The sequence below is a fragment of the Hakea prostrata genome, chromosome 7 (genome assembly GCF_041222555.1).
Source record: "Hakea prostrata isolate BN-2017 chromosome 7, UWA_Hpros_2, whole genome shotgun sequence".
NCBI classification, from domain to species: domain Eukaryota; kingdom Viridiplantae; phylum Streptophyta; class Magnoliopsida; order Proteales; family Proteaceae; genus Hakea; species Hakea prostrata.
This window is the reverse complement of record NC_142606.1, coordinates 59,652,612-59,675,668: the sequence shown is the minus strand read 5'-3', so window position 1 is coordinate 59,675,668 and position 23,057 is coordinate 59,652,612. Positions and strand designations below refer to the sequence as shown.

The following is a 23,057-nucleotide window of genomic DNA, read 5'->3' as shown; positions in this document are numbered from 1 at the left end:
GAATCCGGCAAAAATTTAGAGAAGGCATCCGAATTCGAATCCGAAACTTTATCGGATATCCGATAATAATCCGATTTGATAAAATATCCGATTATTGATTGATAATTGTCACTTTTTTACATTTTTTATTATAAATTTTTAATTTTCGATTACCGATTACCGGTATCCGAATCCAATTATCATCTATTTTTAAAGAAAATTTATCCGGATATTATTCGATCCGATAAGCAATTATCCGAATCCGGTTGCTTAGCGGACGGATACAGATATTTTCCAGGAAGAAAATCTTCGGATACGGATACCCTTAAACGAATACGAATGCGAATTTGGAAGACGGAGGGGGATTTGGCTGATCCATTTGCTGACGCCTGTAGATACCAGGAGTGCATAGGGAATGCATTCTGCAATCGATGATATGAACTTGCTTCAGCAGGCACAGAGGCATCATTTGTTGGTGAGGAGATAGATTTGGCGATTGGGCCTGGAGACGATGATCCTTCTTTCTCTAATGCAACTCTAATGGGAGGCACTGAAGAGCAGGAAGAGGAAAAGCAGCAGTTTAACATGTCTTCTGAAAACCATAATGAACACCAAGAATTGTCAAAGACACAACCTACTAAAAGGAAGAAGAATGTTGTCAAAAGATGGAGGGAAGAAGGAAGCACAGGAGAAATCCTTATGGGAACGAAGGAAGTAGAAATATGCAAATGAGTGCCCTGGAAGAACACAATAACAGAAAAAGAAAACAAAATCAATTGACTGAACAAAACTAATTTTCTGGTGGTGTAATGAAAATCTGACCTTGGTCATCTATGTATGCTTATCTGTGAAATTTCAGTTGACACACAGACATTTCCGAATGCTTAGATGATTCTTTCTTCCCTTTAATCCACTCATACCACCACTCATTGGTGAAAAAAGAAATCTAGACTAGTTGCAGGAATTCATTTCTTCACTTCACCTTGTATCATAGATGATTCTGACACTTGTATTAGAAGTGAAGTATACAGTTGCTGGGTGAAAGAGTTATGCTTGTATTCAAACCTTATTATCAATTGAATTTGAAGCAGGTCATTTGTCATCTGGTCTTAGGGGAGAATTCGTCCCTGGTTCAAAACATAGTCTTCTACACTTTACAGTGGAGGGCAGGTCCCTAAAGCTAGTACTTGAGTTGATTTAGTTTGATTTCCTTACCTGTTTATTAGTAGTAGAAAGTAGTCTTGAGTTGGGATCCTCTGTTCCCCTGTAAAGTAATATCTAAAATCCCACCTGATAGCTTTTAGAGGTGAGGGTCCCACTTAAGGTAGGTAAACAAAATAGTCAACTGATATAGGTATAAAAAATAGTCAACTGATAAAAGATTATGCTCCCTTCACACTCCACCATACATTTAAAAGAGAGAGCCACCTTAAGCATTAATAAAGTGGACCAAGACTCAATACTCTTATACATCAACTTAAATAATGGTTTACCACCTGAAAGAGGGGGGGAAAATATAGTTGCTTCAAACCCAACAAAATCTTACACGGTATAGAAAGATCCTACTCCCAGCATGGGGCTGGATTTTTTCTTTCCCTGATTTAAAGAGAAAATAAAAAGAGACAAGATAGAATTGATTTCCCAAGAATGGGTTTTTTCCATTGATATAGAGCTTAGAACATGGTAGGAATTTAGTCAAATATAACAACCAGTTCCTCCCTCAATGGCAGCGACAAAACTTTCATACTAAGTATCCACCCCAGATAAATACTGGATAATAAATCCTACTGCATTACTATAATCAACTGAAAACCAGAAATTTCCAACACTAACACTAACTTTCAGTTGCCTCTCCTTGAAGAATGGGTTGATGAGTCTTACTTCTCTGCCAAATAGTGCTCCAGCATATCTTCATCATCTGCAATTCCCACACATCTATTAACTGTCAAGGAAAATACTTCGAACATGCCTAACTATAACAGTTCCCAAAAGGGAAGAAACAGAAGGGGGGGGGGGTTATCATAAAAAACAGTCAGCCATAGATCAGAATGAAAGGGAAGAAATCACCGTCAAAATCCTCATCATCAAAATCAATATCTTCGTCATCCACATCTTCGCCCTCTTCAGCAACTGGCATCGCACCTTTCTGACATTGGTGGCAAAAGAATACTACTTAAGAGTCTAACATATGGTTGCTCAAAGCTTGGGCTACTGAATGGCAATTTGTTGGGGGATGGGGTCCAGCACAAAATAAGAAAGAGTCGGGGAAAACCGAAGTACCGTGGAAGCTCTCCCACTTTCAAACCACTGCCGCCCTGTGAGTTTCTTCTCCTTAGGTGCTGCAAGTGCAGACTCTGGCATCAACCTATCAAATGAGTTATCAAAGTCAGTAAAATGATATCTAACTGAAGTTCAAAACATGAAAATGATACCTAATAATCAACGGCAGTCCTATAACATTGAAGATCCAGCAAGCACCAACTTCAAGATTAGATATCATGATTTTCATTTAGAACTGTTTAAGTTTGGGTTGTTATGAACAGTAACGTGAACAGTGTTATGCCATTGTTCCTTGTTTCCTTTTTAGATGTGCTACTCTTTCTAATGTAGGAATCTTGCTACACAAGTTTAGGTAGTTTCTAAAAAGCAATGTTTCTATTTTTAGATCTTTTTATTTTGGACAGATTCATGAGTCCATGAGATGTACTTATTCTTTCCTTTTTTAGAGGGCAACATGGCTTGCTTTTCAAGTTGTATTTCTAGACTATGAAATCTATAAATAGCGAGGCTGTGATTCTAGGAGAGTAAGCTCAAATCGCAGCTCATTGTTGCTTCTTCTTCATCTCTTTCTTCTTCTTCTTCTTCTTCTCTGATTTCTTCTTCTCCATTATCTTTCAAGTTTAGTTACTGTTTTGATTGATTAAAGCTTATTTTCTAACAAAAACATTGAACATGGCACTTTTTACTGATAAAGCTAATCTTTTTTTTCCATTTCGGAGTATAATTTCTTTAAAGAACATTGTTGCCTAACGATATGATGCAGGTTTGAAGGTGATCATGCAAACAAACATTATCAGATGCTTGATGAGATCTTACTTGGCTCGTTCTAGGGCCAACTCTGCTTCATATCGTTCTCTCCATGCAAGAAATGTCTCAGCTGTAACTGGTTCTCCATGTGGTACAACAATCTGAATTTAAATATAAAATAAACTCATCAGTTAGAAGAACAGAACTCTTAATGAATATGTGAAGCTCGTGATGAACCAAAAATAAAGAACAGCCATAATAGAACTTCATGATGAGAAAATCTACATGCTGTGTCGATATACTAGAGTTTCCAGAAAAAGAGGATTCAAAGCAACAAAAAATCATACGAAACAAAAGCTAGAATTTAGGTACTGAATTTAAGGAAGGAAGAAGAAGACAAGGAAATGAGATGATGAAATGATTAAGTTGTGTTGCATGTATGTCCACAACACTTCCATACAATGCTCACCAAATAAGAAAGGAAAAGCACCCCACAAACCCCCCCCCCCTGGCAGTCCCGTTAATGAAAGATAGCTTAGGGAGGTAAGAGGCATAGTTGTCAAGGTGACATGGCAAGGCAAGGCAATAGATGACAAAGAAAACCAAGGTGCCGAGGTGTTGCCTAGGCAACAAGGCAACCGAGGCATCACCTAGGCAATGCTTAGGTGAAGCCTTGACAACTATATGGTAAGAGGTAAAAAAAAATAACACATTAAATCAGGTTATAATACAATATTCATGTGCCCAAAATACCCTGACGAACTCTAATCCTCCCCCTCGAGCTAAAGAGTAAATGTCATACATTCCCAATTTCGCATAGAAGGGTATTGAACTGATGACAAATAAGATCCTTTGTGAAGATGTCTACTAATTTGATTGCCAGTCTCACAAACAGTGTGCATATTTTGCCAGAAGCAATTCTCCTTTGGGTGAAATGCCTATCGACCTCAACACACTTTGTTTGGTCATATTGCATTGAGTTGTAAGACTATATTTATGGCAGTTTTGTTGTTGCAAGAAGACTCCTAGATGCTTGAAAAACCCCAAGTCCTCAACCAGCCTTTTCAACCATAAGAGTTCACATGCCCCATCAACCATAGCCCTAAACTCTATATCTGCACTAGATTTGATCACCACAAGCTGTTTTTTGCTTCTCCACATGAATAAGTTACCTCCCAGAAATATACAAGAACCAGAAGTAGGCCTTTTTCTCAAATGGATCCAGATTTGATCCAGGAAATACCATATAGTCCTTTCACTAGGGAAGACTTCAAATATCAGAGAATACAATCATCAAAATCTCAGCATCCATTTCTTTGGAGCATGTACAAACTGGCTCACGAGTCCAAGTGTATTGGTGATGTCTGATTCAGTCAAGGGGAGGTAGATCAGTTCTCCAGCCAATATTTGGTATGTACTTGCATCAAATCATCATGAATTTTGAGATTTTTTATTAAGCGAAGAATTTTCTGTTTTACACCCTACCAATCTTGCTTCTTTCAATAGATCTGATATAAATTTTCTTTATCAAATATTTGACTCATTTCTTTGATCTTGACACTTCAATTCCTAAGGATTATTTCTAAAGTTGAGGATCTAATATCTTTAATCTCAAAATGTTGGGCCATCATTCCCAGCTACCACAATGTCATCGAGCATTGTAATTGTTATTTCTCGTCCAATAAACAAAGTGAAAACATATTCCTTATAAGGCTTGCTAGAATCACTCAAATCAGGCCTTAGGAGCCTGCTTGAGGCCATAAAGCACCTTCTAGGAGGCACATATTCCATTCAGCCGAGGGAAATAACACCAGGTGAAGGATGCATAATTGCTTATATGATGATTCTTCTTCTGATTCACCATGAAGAATGCATTCCTTACATCTAATTGGTACAACCCCTAGTCTCATTGGCTATCATTAATAGGAGAACTCTGATTGCGTTGTGTTGCCTATATTAGCAAATGTCTCTCGGAAGTTAATGCCATTTACCTCAATGTACACTTTGGCCAACAAGCATCCCCAATATCTCTCCACAGTGCCATATTACCATCATTTGACCAAAATCACCTATTTTGACCTAGTCAAATTGCATCGCCATGCTTCTAGTTGGTCTCCTATCACTCTAGAACCACATTCAGAAGAGCATTGCCTAGAGAAATGCTTCTGACCCCCCCCCCACCCCAAAAAAAGAAAAGAAGAAGAAGATGTCAGTGAACTCTTAGTATTTGGCCTTCTATATGCCAAAATAAGTGATCTGAAAGCAAGAAGGCCATGATATTTTTTACAAGTAATCCAATAATATTTTCTAGGTCCAGGCAAGGATCCACAATATTTGTCTTTTAAATCTAATGAAAAATAGAATATCAATTAAAGGTATTGGATAAGGTATTATGCTTAAAGGAAAATCAAAAAGTAATGAGGATCTCTAAGGATCATCCTAGAGATCCCATACAATGTTTCATGGATATAAACTACAGTAAAATAAAATTCCACTGAATATACACAACAATATTTGTTAGAGTCATGTTACAATCAAGTAAAATAAAGAACCACAACTAATCAAATTGGCATATGAACAATACTAACAGCCGGAAATTAACTGAATTGCCTAAATACCAGAATGGTATAAATGAACGTCCAAATAATTCCAATGGTTTCAAAATTTTGGTTTCTTATAAGTGTTATTTTTTATAGCCTTGTAGCCAAGCAGTACAAAATATAGCTTGGCGACGTCAACAGAGATCAAACCTGCAACTCAGAAAACACAGCACCATAAAGCAGTGAAATTCATAGGCGGGACAGACAGCCATACGTCATCTTTAGTTGCATTTTCATCTTCAGGGACCAGGCCTTCAGCATTTTGACTATATTTTTCACTCAACCACTCTTTGGCTATCGTAACAAGTGTATAGACCATAGCCATACCAAGATTCTCAGATGCCTGTAAAAAAAACAATTAGTCAATAGCACTCTCATCAATTGCGAAACGAAGTTCAGATATGAACAGAAAATATCATTTTACTAGATAAAACCAATGGGAATGGATAGGTGAGTCAATTAAAAAGCAATCCTTAAATAATGAGATTTTAGACACTTCCTTGCGAGTACATTACAAAATAAACTTATGGCACCTCATACAATGGGCGTCACCATATTATTAGGATTAGAAAACCTCAAGTAACTCTAGAATTGTAGGAACAAGGGAGTATGCGAACCAAAGCCGGCAACTAAGATCAATATATATCCATTCAAAATAATGGCCCAGTTGATTGTTGCCTTCTTGTTCTTTTGGTCTGAAATTTGGTAAATAAGTACCTCTATAACTCCTTTTTTTTGTTCCTGATAATTAGTAGTGTTAAGTAGCTATATAACTTACAGAACTCACTCCCCCCCCCCCCCCCAAAGGTTTAGACCAAATGGTGTTATTTAGTACAACATGACTCGTAAGTTTACTAGTCCCCCCCCCCCCCCCCCCACACAAATGAAAAAAAAATGTAAAGATGCAAGCAAAATTTTGTCTAAGATTATTGGCAAAGTTTCTAAGACAGGCATTTAGGATGGAATTTCCTCTATAGCACCCAGTTTTGCTAGGTTGAACCGAGGAAGAATTATGTAGCAAATCCAACCATTAAATATCTAGGAGATTATCCTTATAAGCAAGGTTGTCAAGGCGTCACCTAGGCGTCCTGCCCTTTTCTGGATTAAGATGACCTGCTGTCGCCTTGGTTTTCGTTGCCCCCTATCGCCTCGCCTCACCTTGTCGTCTTGACAACCTTGCTTATAAGTAACATGTTAAATTTCAAATTCCAATCAAAACATATGCCCTCCCATTTATGTCCATGCATCCCTTCATACTCCAGTGCTTCCTCTTGGTAGTCTAAAGCTTGTCGCTGCCTTGTCTTGCCACATGTTTGTTTAGGCAGATAGTTGACGCTTGGGAGTTTAGTGATGTTGGACGAGTTTAGCGATGTTGAACCCAGGTCAGAATAAGTCCATTTGCTACGGGCCCACTCAAATACCAGATGCTCTGACCTGGTGTCCCTTGGCATGTAACTTGGTACAAGTTATTGAGGGAAATGGTGAAATTGTAATAAACCAAAAGGACTATTCAGTAGTTAAGGAGCAGGATATCAAGGAAATGAAGATTTAGATTTACAGAGTACAGACTAGGTTATAAAGGGTAAGACATAACACAAGAGAGGCATAAATTGGAAAATGAGGGAAATTAAAAAGTAAAATCAATGAACAAATAAACAATTTCAGTGCCAAAAGGGAGAAGAGGGGGTGGGGAGGAGCAAACAACAGGAGCCTAATACAAGAACCCCCAAAAAGGGGAAGGACCTGACAAAAGAAAAAAAGAAGGGGAAAAACCCAACTAAGATAAGTAACCGAAGTTATGGGAAGGAAGCTACCAACCAAAGCCAACCTCACAGAAGAACTCTAACATGGGATAAGTAATTAAATAAATAAAAGTGAAATAGTGAAAGGGAGGGGAAAGGGAAGCATAAAGCTGACACCTAGGTAGCATCCAGGTGCTTTGGCCAACCTGGATACCTTAGTCACCTAGGCAGTCACCTTGGACACCCTGCTCACTAATTTGTTTTGCCTAGCATTCTAAGCTTCTCCAGCCCCTTGGTTCACCTTGCGCCTTGACAACAATGAAGAGAAGTACCATCCCTTACCTCCAGCACAAGCAAGAGGCCAGAAAACAGGAGTGATTTCAAAGAAGAGATATTTGTCGGATACAACTTATATAGGGCAAGGTCGCCAACTCAATCATCTCTTGAATGCAAATAAGGATCACCCAAGAACATTGTTGTCAAAGCGTCTAGGTGGCAAGGCGGTTTTTCAACCCCCTTGTTTTGAACCACTTAATTGACGTGTTGCTTTTTTGTCGCCTTATGCTCTTTATTGCCGCCTAGATGCTAAAGCAGCCGCTTTTTTGACATTTTGTACATAACATGTTTTTTTTTAATCAAAATTTATTCTACAAAGCTGTACATAAATTTAATAGCTTAGTCATTTCGGAATCGAGGACCAAATTGCAAAGGAACTCCAAGGCCCAAAGTGACCCTAGACCTCTACAAGCTCCAGGGGCGCTGCCCCCACACACCCGCAATGTCCGTCTGCAACAGAATGTGAAGCATGAGCCATACTCAACATCGAGAATCAATGAATCATTAAATGGACAATGTTTTTCAAATCGGAATAATGGGATCTATTAATTTATTGTGTTGGCCCTCTTAGTACATAGTCATTGTTATGATGCTTGATGAGATGAACTTATGTTTGTGTGTTTTTTTGGATAATTTTTCATAATTATGATTCTTGAATGCTTTCTTTATTGAATGAATGTGACTATTGAACGTTTGTTTAGCTTGTTGTAGAAAGTAGTTGTATTAAAAAGTAGTTTAAAAGTAATTATATTGAAAAAAATTTAACCAACCACCTTGGTCGCCTTATTGCCACCTAGGCGTTGCTTTGTCGCCTAATTGCCTAGGCGGAGCCCCAATCACTTTTGACAACCTTGCCCAAGAAAGTAAGCGGGGAAATAGGATTTGAACTCCAAACTCAAACTTGGCAGTAGAACTAAAAACCAGTAGGGTTTCAGGTGATACCTCACAGCCCACGTGAGTTTCAGCCAACAGGTTGTACAGGTAGTGACATCCAAAGTAGGTAATCTTATGCCAAGAATATAAAGAGAAAGAAGATGAGATGAGAGTACAGTCCTTATTTTTAGAGTATTTTTGTGCACCAAACAATAATGAACACAAAAGCAGAAAAAAGGGGGAAGAAGAACGCCACCAGCCTCACACCACACAACCGTGAGATCCCTTTGACTGATAAAGGGTTTTCTATGACTGGTTGACTACTTTGAAGATCTTAACACAATTTAGTCAATTCCTATGCAATTGGGGGAGACAATAATCATTGGGATTACACTGGTTGAGGTAATCCACACCCTGTAGTTCTTATTTTTATTTCTAAGGTATCATTTACTGTTGGGAAAATTCAGAATATCTATGTAATTGAGGTGGAGTTGTATAAAATAATTTAACTTGAATATTGTAACCTAGCAAGTAGGGACTTGTCCAGGGTTTGGAATTGTAGTTTCGGACTTTGCTGCAATAAAGGGTTAGTAGGACAATTCAGTGTTCCTAAGTCTTTGTGGCTGAAATACATCACTTGGGATTCTTGTCCTTGCACTTGCAAGGGCAAGTAATGAACCACAATAAGGTTTTCCTGACTAGTAGCTTGGAGTTAAAGTTATTAGCAAGAGTAAACATTCAGGTCAGCTTGGTCTCTACCATGTGAAGATAGGGACGTTGCCAAACCACATATAAACATCATTGGAGAGAGTAAGAGCCGAGGCCAGCTTGGCACTTACTATGTGGAGGTCGGCACTTAGCCAGACTATTATGTGGTAAGTCTGGGGTCTAGCAGAACAATAAGGGGTGCAAACCCCATAATTTATACTTAAATTATGAAGATCCAACAACAACAAGAACAAGCCTTTTCTCAACTAAATGGTGTCAGCAACATGGACCTTTCCCTTCCAATCAGCTCTATTTGAGGCCATATAGATACAAGGCCTAAGCTATGCATATGCTTTCTCACCACTTGTCTTAACATTATCTTAGGTCCTCTAAGTCCTTCGATCTTGGTTAAATTGTTTCTCCATAAGGGGGAATTTAAAGGCCTCCGTTGAATGTGGTCATACCACCTCAATCGACATTTCCATAGCTTATCATTTATCAAAGCTACTCTCAAGCTAGCTCTAATATGATCATTCCTTACCTTATCCTTCCTATTTTTGCCACTCATCCATCTAAGCATCCTCTTCTATACTACAAGTTTATCTGTATGATGCTTCTTAACAACCTAACACTCCGCACCATACATCTTAGCTAGTCATACGATGGTCCTATAGAATTTTCCTTTGAGCTTTAAAGGAATATGTTGATTACATGAGACCCCAGACCTCTCTACTGCATCCACCCTATTTTAATTCTTCCGAAAACATCATCATCATCTATCTCACCTATTTTATTATAATTGAGCCAACGTACCTAAATTAATCGCTTTAGTCCAATCACGACCAAAGTTATACACTTGATATTCCATTTCATTCTACTTGGTTAAAAGCCTTTTGATTCCATAGTTGTTGTCAATGATTCTAACTTGATATTAACCCCTAGTGTCTCATCTACCAAAAGAATATCATCAATAGAAAGCATACACAAAGGAACCTCATCTTGAATGTATTTGGTTAAACTATCCATGTAAGTGCAAATAAATATGGGCTTAATTTTCGATTCCCGCCTTGTAGGAAGGAAAAGAAAAAGAAGAATAGAAAAACTTAGACCATTTATCTTGTAGGGTTGCCCCTTGCTTATATTTGTGTTGCTTTGTTTAGTTCCTATTAATGGGCTTAAAGCTAATCCTCGATGTAACCCACCTATAATCGGGAATGACAACCATGTCCCCCCTATTCTTACACTTGGTCACTGAACCATCATAAATATATTTAACCACTCCCACATATGTACATGCAATCATAGTTGTCAAGGCATCACTTAGGTGTTATCTAACCTTCTATGGTTCTAGGTATCCAAGTGTCACCTAGGACACGCCTTGTTGCCTTGGTTTTCCTCGCCCCCTCAAACACCTTGTCGCCTTGACAACTATGCTTGCAATATTTCTTTAATTAAGGCTCTAGGACCTCTATCATAAGCAATATCCAACACAAAACCAAAATGGTTCTCTGTAGTAGTGGTTTCTTGTCTTAAATGGGTTTCGATTTCTCTCTCCCATAATTTCATAATAAGATTTTCATCAGTTTTATGCCTCTATAGTTATTACAGCTTTGAGTATCTCCTTTATTTTTGTAGATTGAGACCACAATGCTTCTCCTCCATGAAGATCCAACAACCAACAACACGGGGGGGGGGGGGGCTAGAATTTGGTTGATTAACGATAACACCAGATCCAGGTGTTGAATTGACACTGTCAAAGGACCTTATAAGGAAGGCCAACAATGACCCAAAACGTGAGGTGAATTTGATGTCAGATTCAAAATATCCATAAACTTTTGATTAATCTGCGAGGTAGATGCAAAATATGGGCAGAAGTGCAGTACCGCAGCAGCTATCTTGACATAATTTGACTTTTGTAAAGCAATAAACCCTTGGGAGTCACTGTTAATGTAGTATATACAAAGAAAACCCCAGTGTAATTTCATATAATAAGACTAGGGCTTCAGAAAATAGGTATTAACAAAGTCAGTTGCTGCAAACCACATAATTACAACAGTAAGTGAAGAAAGGAAGGCTGCATAATTAAGCACTGATATCATGCAACGGTATCAATCCTAATAAATCGAGCATAAAAGGATGACGACAATGAACCGGAGGGAGAAACGAGAGGAGAGTAAACGAGTGAGTTAGAGAGAGAGAGAGAGAGAGAGAGAGAGAGAGAGAGAGAGTAAAAGAGTCATAGTCGGAATACCTATGTAATATCTATTAAGCACAAAATAGTTAACTTGTGTGTAATTACAAATACGGAGAACTAATTATAACTCTACAATAACCATGGTACTTTATATCTGATTGAAATCTCAAAGAGATTTGAATACTTTGGAAATTTACAACGTACTAAGAAAAATTACTACTATGATTTTTATTTTTTATTTTTATTTTTTTTTGGGGGGGGGGGGGGAGGGAGTCAGTCTTTTCACAGAATCTCGCTCATTATAATCTGAAAAATACAACGTTACTAAAATTCCATTTATGCTACCTACTGAGACAAAGTGCTTCTTTATAATTGGGGAAAGGGGAAAATTGGTCATTTTGTTTCAGAGTCTCACTCATTTTGATCTGAAAAATACAGCATGTACTGAGATTCCAGTTATGTTTTCATTTTGTTTCAGTATTTTTCACTTGTTCAGTATTTTGCACCACGAAATGGCAAAGCAAAATCATATAAAGAAACCAACGTTTCAGCAAAGGCAAAATTTCAGTATATTGTAAATTCTCTCCGATATTCCCATAACTCACTACACACTACCAAAGATACCCTTTAAATGGTGGTAATAATACGCAAACAATCAACAATCTTCATTTGCAAGAAATGGTCAAACATTCTATGGCCCTTTTCACCATAAATTCTCAAATCTTTAAACAGAAATTTCCCAACACCGACTTCCTAATCTTTGTTCAGCTCACTTAAGGAGCTTTTGCTAACATGAACCATTCACCAACAGTGCTAACACATTTTTGTTCCATGGTTGTCCAGACTCAGGACATCGCCTAGACATCCAGGCTTTACCACCTTGGCTCAGCCAGCCGGACATGACTACGTACGTACCTGTATCACTTTGCCCAGAATACACCTATATTTTTCCTCCTCTTATCATGCTTTTGTATCAAAACCTAACCAATCCCACCAACAAAAACACATTCCATTGAGCCCAAAAATCTCTATATCACACAGAACATGCTGCATCATGTATTTTCCTAGAAACATAGGCAGCATGAAGGAAAGAGAAATTACAAAAATCAAATCTAAGTAACAGTCTCAAGAAAATCACCTCCTGGTCAAGCTTTGCTTTTAAAATTTTAAGATCCTCTGGTTGGATCCCTCGTATACTGCAACATATCAACAATCAAAAAACAGGGGAGAAAAATCATTGTTTAAACAAGCTTAGGCATATTCTAAGAAATTAATAGAAAAAAGAGAGCATTTCTATATGCAGATGGAGAGAAATCCATGTAAGAGTCCCACAAAGCAATGAACCATTGGTAAGTTGTATTTCAGGATTAATTAATGGTATTACCAGCTTTTGAGCTCTGTAACTACCTCTTGCATAAGTATCAAGTGTGAACGGTCTTCTAAAAGAAGGATAACTCATATATCAGTCCAAGAAGAAAATGTAAATTAGGACCCTATCTCAAAGTTATAAGATGCAGTGGCATAGCTTAAAAAATTCTCTGAAAGTTACCCCCAGAAATGTAAACATCGTGACAAGATTGGGTTAAAATTCCCATACAATTGACTTCCTATTGAAAGACAATCCAACATTCCATCTAACTTTTCATTCAAATCAATTTGAGTGCTTAAGTTGTGGTTTCAATTTTGGAATCTCCAATAGGACAATTTTTTATTTTATTCACCAACTCTTAGTTTAAGTTGCTCAGAATTTGTTTTGAATTCAGCCAATCTGTTGCAGCCGTCTTAGAGGTTTATTAACCCTGCCTGTAATAGTGTAGTCCTAAAAACATTAATACTGTTCAACAATGGATGAAATATGCATTTGACTAATATAAGAGAAGAAAGTTGGTGACAGAATATAGAAAAGATGGTTTGTACAGCAATAATTAGACAAGGAAATGTGTTCACCTACCTTGTCACATTCAGATACGGTGGTTCATCTGGATATTTTTCAGTATGGGAGAAAATTAGAGCCAGTCGAACTGCAACAAAAATTGACAGATGTCAAGTCATAAGAAAGAGAATACCTAGGTGGTACTGCTACCAAATTAAGCTTCCACAAAAAAGATGTCAGAAATATAATTATATCAGACTTCTTATATTAGAAACTACATATGTTCCTATTAGCTAAACCAAGATACCTGGGGTGGTTGTTGATTCATCTGCATCATCATCATCCTGTATAGTGGAAGTTTGAACCTCAGATCATGTAGGAGACATGGAAGAAGAGATAAAATTGAATTTTAAATGACTAACTAGCAACTATTAGCACATTTTCTTCCCTAAGCGTTCACAAAGAGAAATGTTTCAATTGTTATCCTCCCAACCACCTTTGACTGTCAACCCATCATCACCACCACCCAACTCCTGCTATGATATGACCATGATGCATGTTGTCAGAAGCAGATGGCAATCCAGCTAACATGTGTAAGCCAATAAAAAAGTTACTTCACAAAAAACACATGCAACAAAATTCCAAGGACATGGAGACATCTGATAGTTAAAATATATATGTATACTCAAAAGCAATTACTTGGCAATACTAGTCGAAATTTATTCCCCTTTTGTTTTTTCCTTTTCCCATTTTTTTTTTTTTTTAAGTTTCCAAATTTAAAAGAAATTTCATCGATAATATATGCTTTAGAGAAACATCAAGTACAACTCAACCTATAACTACAGCGTCCCACTTAAAAGAAGATCCATAGCATTCTAATATTTTGCAGAAATACAATGAACAGAAGTGCAAAACACTTATGAAAACAGCTAACAGCAGACTAACTCTAACAATACAATCCCTCTATGAAAATGCTTGATGAATAAATTATATGTTATATTCATGATACTCTGAAGGACTTAGTTGGGTCTTTGGTCCATGACTAAATAATCTATTCAAAGGCCATAAAGTTAACAAGTGAAGTGAGAACAAACGAAATAAAATCAACACATCTTTAACTTCCAATCAAAACCCAATTGAAATGTTTCACATTTCATTTAACCTTATTTTACTAATGAAATTTTATTCAAGTTGCCTTCCCTATAATTCACAGCAAATGGGGACTAAACAATGATCTAAGCGTAAGATATCACGTTTCAATCAGAAATATTTCCATACCTGAGGAGTAAGAATAATTTGGAAGCAACGATTTGATGTATTGAGGCCACTTTCATGAGGGGCAATTTCTGCCAGTGAACAACACAGAGAAAACAGTCTTTTTGTTTGTATAGCAAGAGGGAAAACCTTAAATTATAAATAAATAATAACATAGCAATAAATCCAGCCAGCAATGATTCAAACCTTTGAAGTCATCCATAAGTATGGCTTGTAAGGCTTCAAGTTCCATCTCTTGCTCTTGAGCATAGTCTGTGGGCAACTCTTTGTAAGAATGATGATGGGGTAATTTTAAACAAATATCAGTTGCAAAAATGTTACTTAATCGAACAATAACAATCTGTAAATCCAAAGATTCTTATAGAAAAATGTAACATTCATGCACCATGCCAACAAAAGTCACTAGACATATTTTAGACAAATGAAAATCCACTAAAAGTATACCAGGCAAACGAATACATCCACTCCACAAACGAAAATCCTCACATACCAAAGAAACCCCGAAAACTTCACAAGAAAATTAAAAAAAGGAAAAAAAGCAGAAGCAGTCACATAATCGCCACACTCAGAGATTCTATAATATTTTCACCATTACTCTCCTTGCCAGAAAAACCGATCAATTAACTGATAAACAGTCAAAAAGATAACTATGTCTAAATCCTGAAAAGATTAATGGAGAGAGTACGAAAGAGAGAAACTCCCGCTTATTAAACGTAAAAGAATGAATGGCAGCTTCCTGGTATCTACGCTTCTATTTTTGAATCAAACTTATCATGATTAACAAAGTTAAAACTAATAACATCATCAAATCACATCGATAAAAACCCAGAAGTTCAAAATTTGCTCTATTGAACAGCCAATTGACAGCAATCTTTGAAGAGTATAATGATTTATCGGCTCCGGTAAAACGAAACGAGCAATCAAGAAATAACATGCAGACGAATAGAGGAATCAGAAAGTACAGAATTCAGAGCAATCAAGAAATAACATGCAGACGAATAGAGGAACCAGAAAGTAAAGAATTCAGAGTGTTAATCTACCACTCATGGTTGCCCCCCAGTAGACAGAATTCTTGATTCTATGATTCTTTCCCTTCTCTGTTTTTGATCGCGGATAAGCAAGGAGCAGACGCAGCCACTAGCGAAAGCAAGCCCAGTTACGTCTCTGGTCTAGACTTTGGGATACAGCACCATCGTTTTTTTCAAGAAACCATGTTTTATATTTTCTCCCGTTTTCCGCATCCCGGCTTACGGTTCAAATCTGACTCGTATCAGTCAGTTATTTTAAGAGAGTGTATCATCCCTGTATCCATTGTCCAGGTCAAATGTATTTTAGTGCAATTCTTTAGAGAGATACATCGAAATATTGTGTCGATTGTGTCAAATGTGGATATATTTTTGTGAATGCAAGATTGGTAGAGTGGTAGAGATTCATGTTTCTTAGTGAAGAGCTCATGGTTCGATCCTTGCAGACAACGTCTCCCCTTAAAGGTGTAATCAATTTCAAGGTGCGCGCAAGTTGGCCCGGATAAACCTCTAACTTCCAGAAAAATTAAAAATTAAAAAAAATATGGATATCCATAGACTAGTATCATATAGTATATTAATTATTTGGCTATAATATTAGTATGTGTGTTTTTGTGCAATGGTAAACAACATTTTACGTAGAGACATTAAGAAGTTCTTAGGTTTGAACTTCCCTCCCTCCCTCCTTCCCTCAACTTTTCATATTAGTTGATAGCTTTCAAAAGTTTTAACTATTTTTTACAATCAAATATCTCAAAAGACTCACAAAAACGTTTTGACAAATTTTCTTCCTATATTCTACCCAAAAAAAAATTATTTATCTTTTTCAATACATGTAACCTACACTCTCACATGTTTGGTATCCCTCATCATGTAATGCCATTTTTTTATGAACACTCATTTCCCTTCTTCCTCTTGCTTATTATAGCCCCCAGTTTTTCTGATACAAACCCATATCTTCGATACTTAGAAAATAATAAATTTGGAGGGCACGAAAATTAGAAGATAGTGGATTGGGGAAGAAGATGAACACAGAGGAGAGGATTAGGAATTGGGGAATGACATTCTTCATTGCCTTCAACACAACTTCCCCTATTACATTTATAAATTAAGGTACCCTCTAGTCATATGATCATTGTACTTTATTACTAACTCTCATTATTTCCTAATATTCTTAGAATATACCGTCTTATTAACTATACCTATATATCCTGACATAAGGATTTTGAGCAAATTGCATTGGCACCCCAAAATGGAGGCCTTAAAGTACTGACACTCCACTTTATGTTTAAAAAACACAAAGACCCCAAAATTGGATTTTCATTAGATATATTTGTCCAATTTATTACTGAAAACAGTCCAGATATTGTTTATTATAGGGATATTTTTTAAATTGAAACAAAATAAACATTGATTTGGGGTCTTTGTGTTTTTTAAACATAAAGTGAGGTGTTAGTGCCTTAAGGCCTTCATTTTGGGGTGCCGGTGAAATTTTCTCTAAGATTTTCCCACTGAAAGAAAACATTGAAATTGCAACCAAAACCTTCCATGGTTATAGTCTCACCATCTAATTGTATTTCTCTAAATTAGTCTAGAAAAAACAAGTGTTCATTATCCTTTCTTCCATTGCAATCGATCATTCCCATCTACTAATTCTTTGCTCTACTAACTATAAATAAATATTATACTTTGAGTAAGGAGTTTTTAGGTTTCTTCTAGGATTTATTCACTAATTTTTAGTATCCTCATTGATGTTTTATGTCTCAAATTATTTTATTTCATCAATATCATTCAAGTCCTTTACATTTCTACGGAATCCATTTTTCACATTTATCTTATATTGCTCCTATATACATGATATGGAGAGTTTATGATCTGACCGGGTTCATACCTGGTCCGACCCTCGACCCCGGTCGAGACGGAGAAAACCGAATCGCTCCCGAGCGAACCGGAGCCGGAAGATGGCTTCGGTGAAGAAGAAAGATTACTCGCAAGCGTGCCCTAATCTTACTTATGGATTAGGGTAATCACCCTGATGACAGCAGACTCAAACTGACGGCTGCGGATAATCATCATCAAAGGGATAACTATCGCATAACCTAACGGTTATCTCAGGAGTCCTCTACTAGCCCAAACTAGTAGAAGTCTATCGCTCAACGGATCTCATTGATAAGATCCAACGACTACCCGAAGAAGGCTCGAGTGCATCCAACGAAGGAGATTCGAATGTACACTCTATATAAACCTCACTACCATACAAGGTGAGGGAGGGATCAATCGATCAAAAAGAATACTATCTGAGACTCGGGTTCGGATACACGATAGATCCAAACTATCGGCGTCCGCTATCTAGATCACCTTTCCCGTTTCTTCATTCATTAGCTCGTGCTTCTAGCGAGCCGTTTGTGATTAAGTTCATCAACCGACTTAGCCTTCGGAGGTGGACTCCCGACCCCAACGATCTGGCCACATCTGACGCTTTCGTTTTGCAGGACATCACGTGGAGATCCAAGGGCTGAGCAGATTTTGGACGCATCAATACATAAATGATAAAAGTTGTATTAATATATAGAGCAAATTGCTCTGGACTTCCATTGGGTCCCTTTTTATATTGAAAAGTAAAGACACCTAAAGTTGGACTTTCATTGAATACTTTAGTCCAATCTATTACTCAATGCCATTAAACCATCATTATTATTTTTTTTCTACCAAAACTAACCTTTGAATTATATAATTATCTAAAGGCTAAATACGCTTATGGAAAACATAGGAAAAGAAAGAGGTTGGGTGAGAAGGAAATCGTAAAGAGCTGTTGGAGAATAAGTCTAGTGGAGAAGGGTAAACAAGGTGTTTTCACTCGATTATACGTAAGAGTATAATGGTTCTACAATTGTATTGCTATGATTGTAACAAAATTGAAGCCATGTGCTTTTCAAAGATAAAATGGGATGTCAATATATTTAAAGGACTATTTTGGGATATCAGAGCAATTTAATTTAATCTATATAATATTTCGTGTGTTACCCTCTCTTTAAACCATTATTAGGTCTTGCATCACAATGTGTTAACATTTTTGTGTACCAAAAAGGAGAAACGCTAAGGCAAACAAAAGGAGAGAGACTCTGCAAGTTGCGAAAGAAAAGAAAAGGAGAAACCCTAAGGTGCCGCATCTTGAGGTTGTCTCTCCACCTCTGCTTCTTCTTCCTCTCCTCCTCTCTCTCCGCCTTTCTCTGCATCTCCCTCATCTCTCCTATCTCCTTTCTCACGATTTTTCCCTTTTGTTTCTTTCTTCTTTCCAGTCTTCTCCCTGTTTCTTTCTCCGCTTCCCTCTGTTCTCTCCTGCATTCTTTTCATTTTCTCTCACCGCCTTTATCTTTTGTTTTCCTCTCCATGTCTTTCTCCTCTTCTTCCTTGTTTCTTCATTTTCTCTCTTTTCTCTGTTTCTTTTCTCTCTGTTTTCTCTCCGTCTAACCAGTAGAAGCTTCCGGTTTTAAGAAAAGAAAGAAAAAAAGGTTGATGCGAGTTTTTCGTGCATTCTGCGGATCTGAAGTTTTTATGCCAATTTTTTATCATCTCCTGCTGTTGTTGCTAGTCTCTGTGTCTGTGGCTTCGATAGATGGCAATCAAGTCTCTACCCTTGTAACATGTTTTGTTTCCGCCCTTGGGTTGTGTTTTGTCTCTGCCCTTGTGGCGTGTTATATCTCCGCCCTTGTGGCATGTTTGTCTCCGTCTTTGTGGTGTGTCTCCGCAGGCGTTGCTGGTGAATATGTATATCGTATCCATTGTGCTTAATTGGTATTGTGGTTGTTACAGTCATTATTCTAAGGGTTTACTGGGCTCAACCCATCCCTTAGCTTGGATAACCCTATCTATTGCATGTACAACAGCTTGGTCAATTTCTACTCCTTGGTTCGGACCGACCCTTGTGATTTCATGCATCTATCTTTTGTTTGGTGTGTGTGTTTGTATTTTCTTTCGAGTTTATTAATGAAGTCTTTAACTTCTTACCAAAAAAAAAAAGGTATTGCTTCGCAATGTGACCTTCTAAATTTTCTCCCTTATAGTTAAGAAAATTCTTAAAAATCCTCATAGCCACTAATAATAATTAAATGATTTCGTGAATTATATGTTTGTATCAATATAATTATTATTCTAATTTGCATTACAAATATCATATTTGATGTATGAGCACTAAAAGATTTTATGAAAGATCTATTCGTACTCATCATCGGTCATTTTTATGGTAAATTTATAACTAATCCATAAGGGGATAGCTTTATACATATGGTAATGGAGACCCAAGGACATTTAAATTCTTAATCTCTTACTTATGATGAACTAGTCTTTTCCAACAAAACTAATTTTTGAAGTATTATTTTTATATTTTTTATATTATGTACAAAAACTCATTTTTCATTTTTCATTACGTCTTCTTTCACAGACCCACTTTTTATTTTTATCTCCATTACCCTTTCTTCTCATTGTCACTATACTTCACGTGATAAATTTGTTCTTAACATGAATCAAACTTAATATCTCTAATACTAATATTAACGAATCAATTATCACTGAACTTAGTAATAGTTGATTCTTTACAGGTTTGGTTACAAGCTTTGTGAGTTTTAATAATCTTCTACAGTGTCTTTACGAATAACTCCATAATGCAATCCATATAAAAAGATCAATCTCAACAATGACATTGCCATGTCGGGCTTCAGCTTCTGGATGCATCTTAAAGCGATTATTCTTGAATACTATGAGTGGGAAAAACTGTTTATAAAGGAACCAAATGTTATTTCTGCCATCTCAAAGTCAGTAACAAGTAATTCCTAAAATCTTAAACACTCAATCAATATTTGAGAAATTTCAATTAAAAAAATGTAAATAACCAAATGCCCAAATGAAGTGGATTTGAAGCTTGGACACCATTCATATAGAGTCATAAGGGATCATACTTACTTTCCAATGTGACTAAACCAATTACATTGTAAGAAAAGATGCACATGCATTTTCATGGATTTATCCTCTAGATATTGAGAGTTTTTTTAATTTAATTAATAAAGGGAGTAGGTAAAGAGGAGTTCAAATATTGAAAATTCCACTTGTTGTAGGAACTTAAGAAAGATAACAAAATAGACAAATGACTGACCTGTGTGATTTTTAGAGCGCAATATTGAGAGACACATGTTTGCTATAGGTCAGTAAAAAAAAAAACAAGGTTCCTCTATCACTTCCTATTTATAAACTGCAAGGGAAGGAATCACATTTTAAACTTCACATAATATGTATAGTGAAAAAACACAAGAAGAGCACTATATAAAAAACATATGAAATGATCCAGACTACTCAAGTTCAGGGACGAAAATATCATTCTACCTACATGAAAGGAGAAGGAAAAAAAAATGTGCACCCCACTATATTTATAGACCAACCATTTTTTATATTTAAGATCATATTAGAGTATAACTTATTGAAGGTTTTTTTTTATGCATTAAAAACTTAGTTGGACACTATGATTGTACTAAAAAATGACTATTATCGATATCTTGTTTTATTAAATAAATTTAAACATATATATTTTTTTCGCTAAAATGATCATTATATTAAGCTAGGGAAGTTGGGCCTTTAACCGCTTTAGTAACCCATCATTAAAAGTTGTGTAAAAATTTTAATCTTCTGTCTGAGCCCGGATTCGACAAACGCAAATTAATTAAACATTATTATTAAAAAATATAAAGTAATTGTCTGAGCCCGGGTTCGAACCGGGGACCTCTAGTGTGTGAGACTAGTGTGATAACCAACTACACCACCCAGACGACATTTCTTAAATTATTATATAGTTACTAATTAGTCTTTAGAAGAGTCCAAGAGAGAATGACTTTTTTTTTTTTTTTGGTTACAAAACGGGGTCAAAAGACCCAAAAAACAAAACAAATCAAACTAGAGCACAACTCTTGAGACAATCCTCTCTAAAGATGTCTGTCATTTCCTGCGGGGGATCATTGAAAAACACCAGATCATCTCTTCCAATTAGCCGCCTCTTAGACAACCAATCAGCAGCCTTGTTATTTTGACGCCTCACATGACTAAATCTAACATGGCCTCGAGAAGCATATAGGCTTCAAATTTCAGCAACTAATCTTCCCATCGATCCTTGCTCGTTAACTTCTGGTTCCAGTAACCTTATGGCCTTCAGCGAGTCTGATTCTATTTGGAGTGGCCATGCTCCCATATCCAACGCTACCTTTACCCCTTCTTTGATTGCGCGCAGTTCCGCCTCTACTACATGGCATAGAGGAATCTTGATAGCAAATCCTCCTCTGAATGGGCCTTCTTGATCCCGAATCACCCCAGCTAATTGAGCGTAGCATTCCTTCACTTTCACAGCAGCATCCGTGTTGCACTTAAACCATCCTCTTCTAGGGCATGTCCACCCTAAAACTTCCAATTCTTTACTTGGATCAAGAACAGGGCTTCGGCATGTTGTCCAAGCTTCCTTATTGGCTCGATAAAATTTTTCGATAATGAGCATACCATTCCCTGGTCTGGAAAAATCTACCTCATGGATATCTCGATTTCGCCATCCCCAAAGAAATTGTAGGGTACACACAAATCGCTCAGGCCAATCGTTGCTCCATTTGGCAGCAAACCCACAAATATTGGCATAGATCCATTCCTGCTTTTCGCACCTAAAAAATCATGTTTGATTTCGTGCTTTAACCATACATTTCCAAATGCTTCTTGCAAAGCAACAATCCCTAAATACATGTAATACATCTTCCACCTCTGTCATGCAAAGATCGCATTTATCATTATCTTGAAGATGCAAGTGGCGCTTTCTAGCATTAGTCATCAACCTATTCTTTACAACTAGCCAAAAGAAACTGCAAAATCGGTTTGGAAGATGAAGTTTCCAAGAAGTATTCCAAAAATTTTCTTCGAATATTCCCATATCTACAGCTGGTTCGTTCTTTATCAATGTCTCATATGCAGAGTGTATCGAAAAAATACCTTCAATGGATGGGATCCAAGACATCACATCAGATCCATTGTTACTAGAGGGAAGTGGGATATCCTTCAGTTTGGTGCAGATTTCTGTAGGGAGGTATCCCTCAATTTTTGTTGTCCATTCCATGCCATTACTTTCCAAGTATTGGTTAACGACTTCTCACTGCCACAGACTGGGAACTGGAAAAATCACATGGTCTTCCAAATTACCTTCTATATCTAACCAGTAGTCCCTCCAGAAATAAGTGTTCCTTCCATCTCCAATTTTTATTTTGTAAAGCTCTTTCATTCTATTTTCAACTCTCAGAGATAGCTAGCCACAATGGAGAATCAGGAGAGGTTGCTTTAAAGGGATGTTTACGCCTTTTTGATCCATATTTATCTTGAAGAACTGCTGACCAAAGTGAGTTTTGCTTT

At 36.9% G+C, this 23,057-nt stretch overlaps 1 protein-coding gene and 1 non-coding gene across 2 annotated transcripts; both read right to left on the bottom strand.

The window, feature by feature from the left end:
- Positions 1-1,611: 1,611 nt before the first annotated feature.
- On the bottom strand, positions 1,612-15,838 carry LOC149011531 (uncharacterized). Its single transcript, XM_089161816.1, has 11 exons — positions 15,648-15,838; positions 14,794-14,859; positions 14,611-14,678; positions 13,640-13,676; positions 13,411-13,480; positions 12,598-12,655; positions 5,821-5,949; positions 3,076-3,167; positions 2,260-2,344; positions 2,047-2,125; positions 1,612-1,897 (listed from the first exon to the last, which is right to left on the bottom strand). Exons 1-11 carry the CDS (start codon positions 15,652-15,654, stop codon positions 1,857-1,859), a joined length of 732 nt encoding a protein of 243 aa, XP_089017942.1. The 5' UTR covers positions 15,655-15,838; the 3' UTR covers positions 1,612-1,856.
- A 5,536-nt stretch (positions 15,839-21,374) lies between these two features.
- On the bottom strand, positions 21,375-21,448 carry TRNAV-CAC (transfer RNA valine (anticodon CAC)). Its single transcript has one exon. It is a non-coding gene; the product is annotated as a tRNA-Val (tRNA).
- Positions 21,449-23,057: the final 1,609 nt, after the last annotated feature.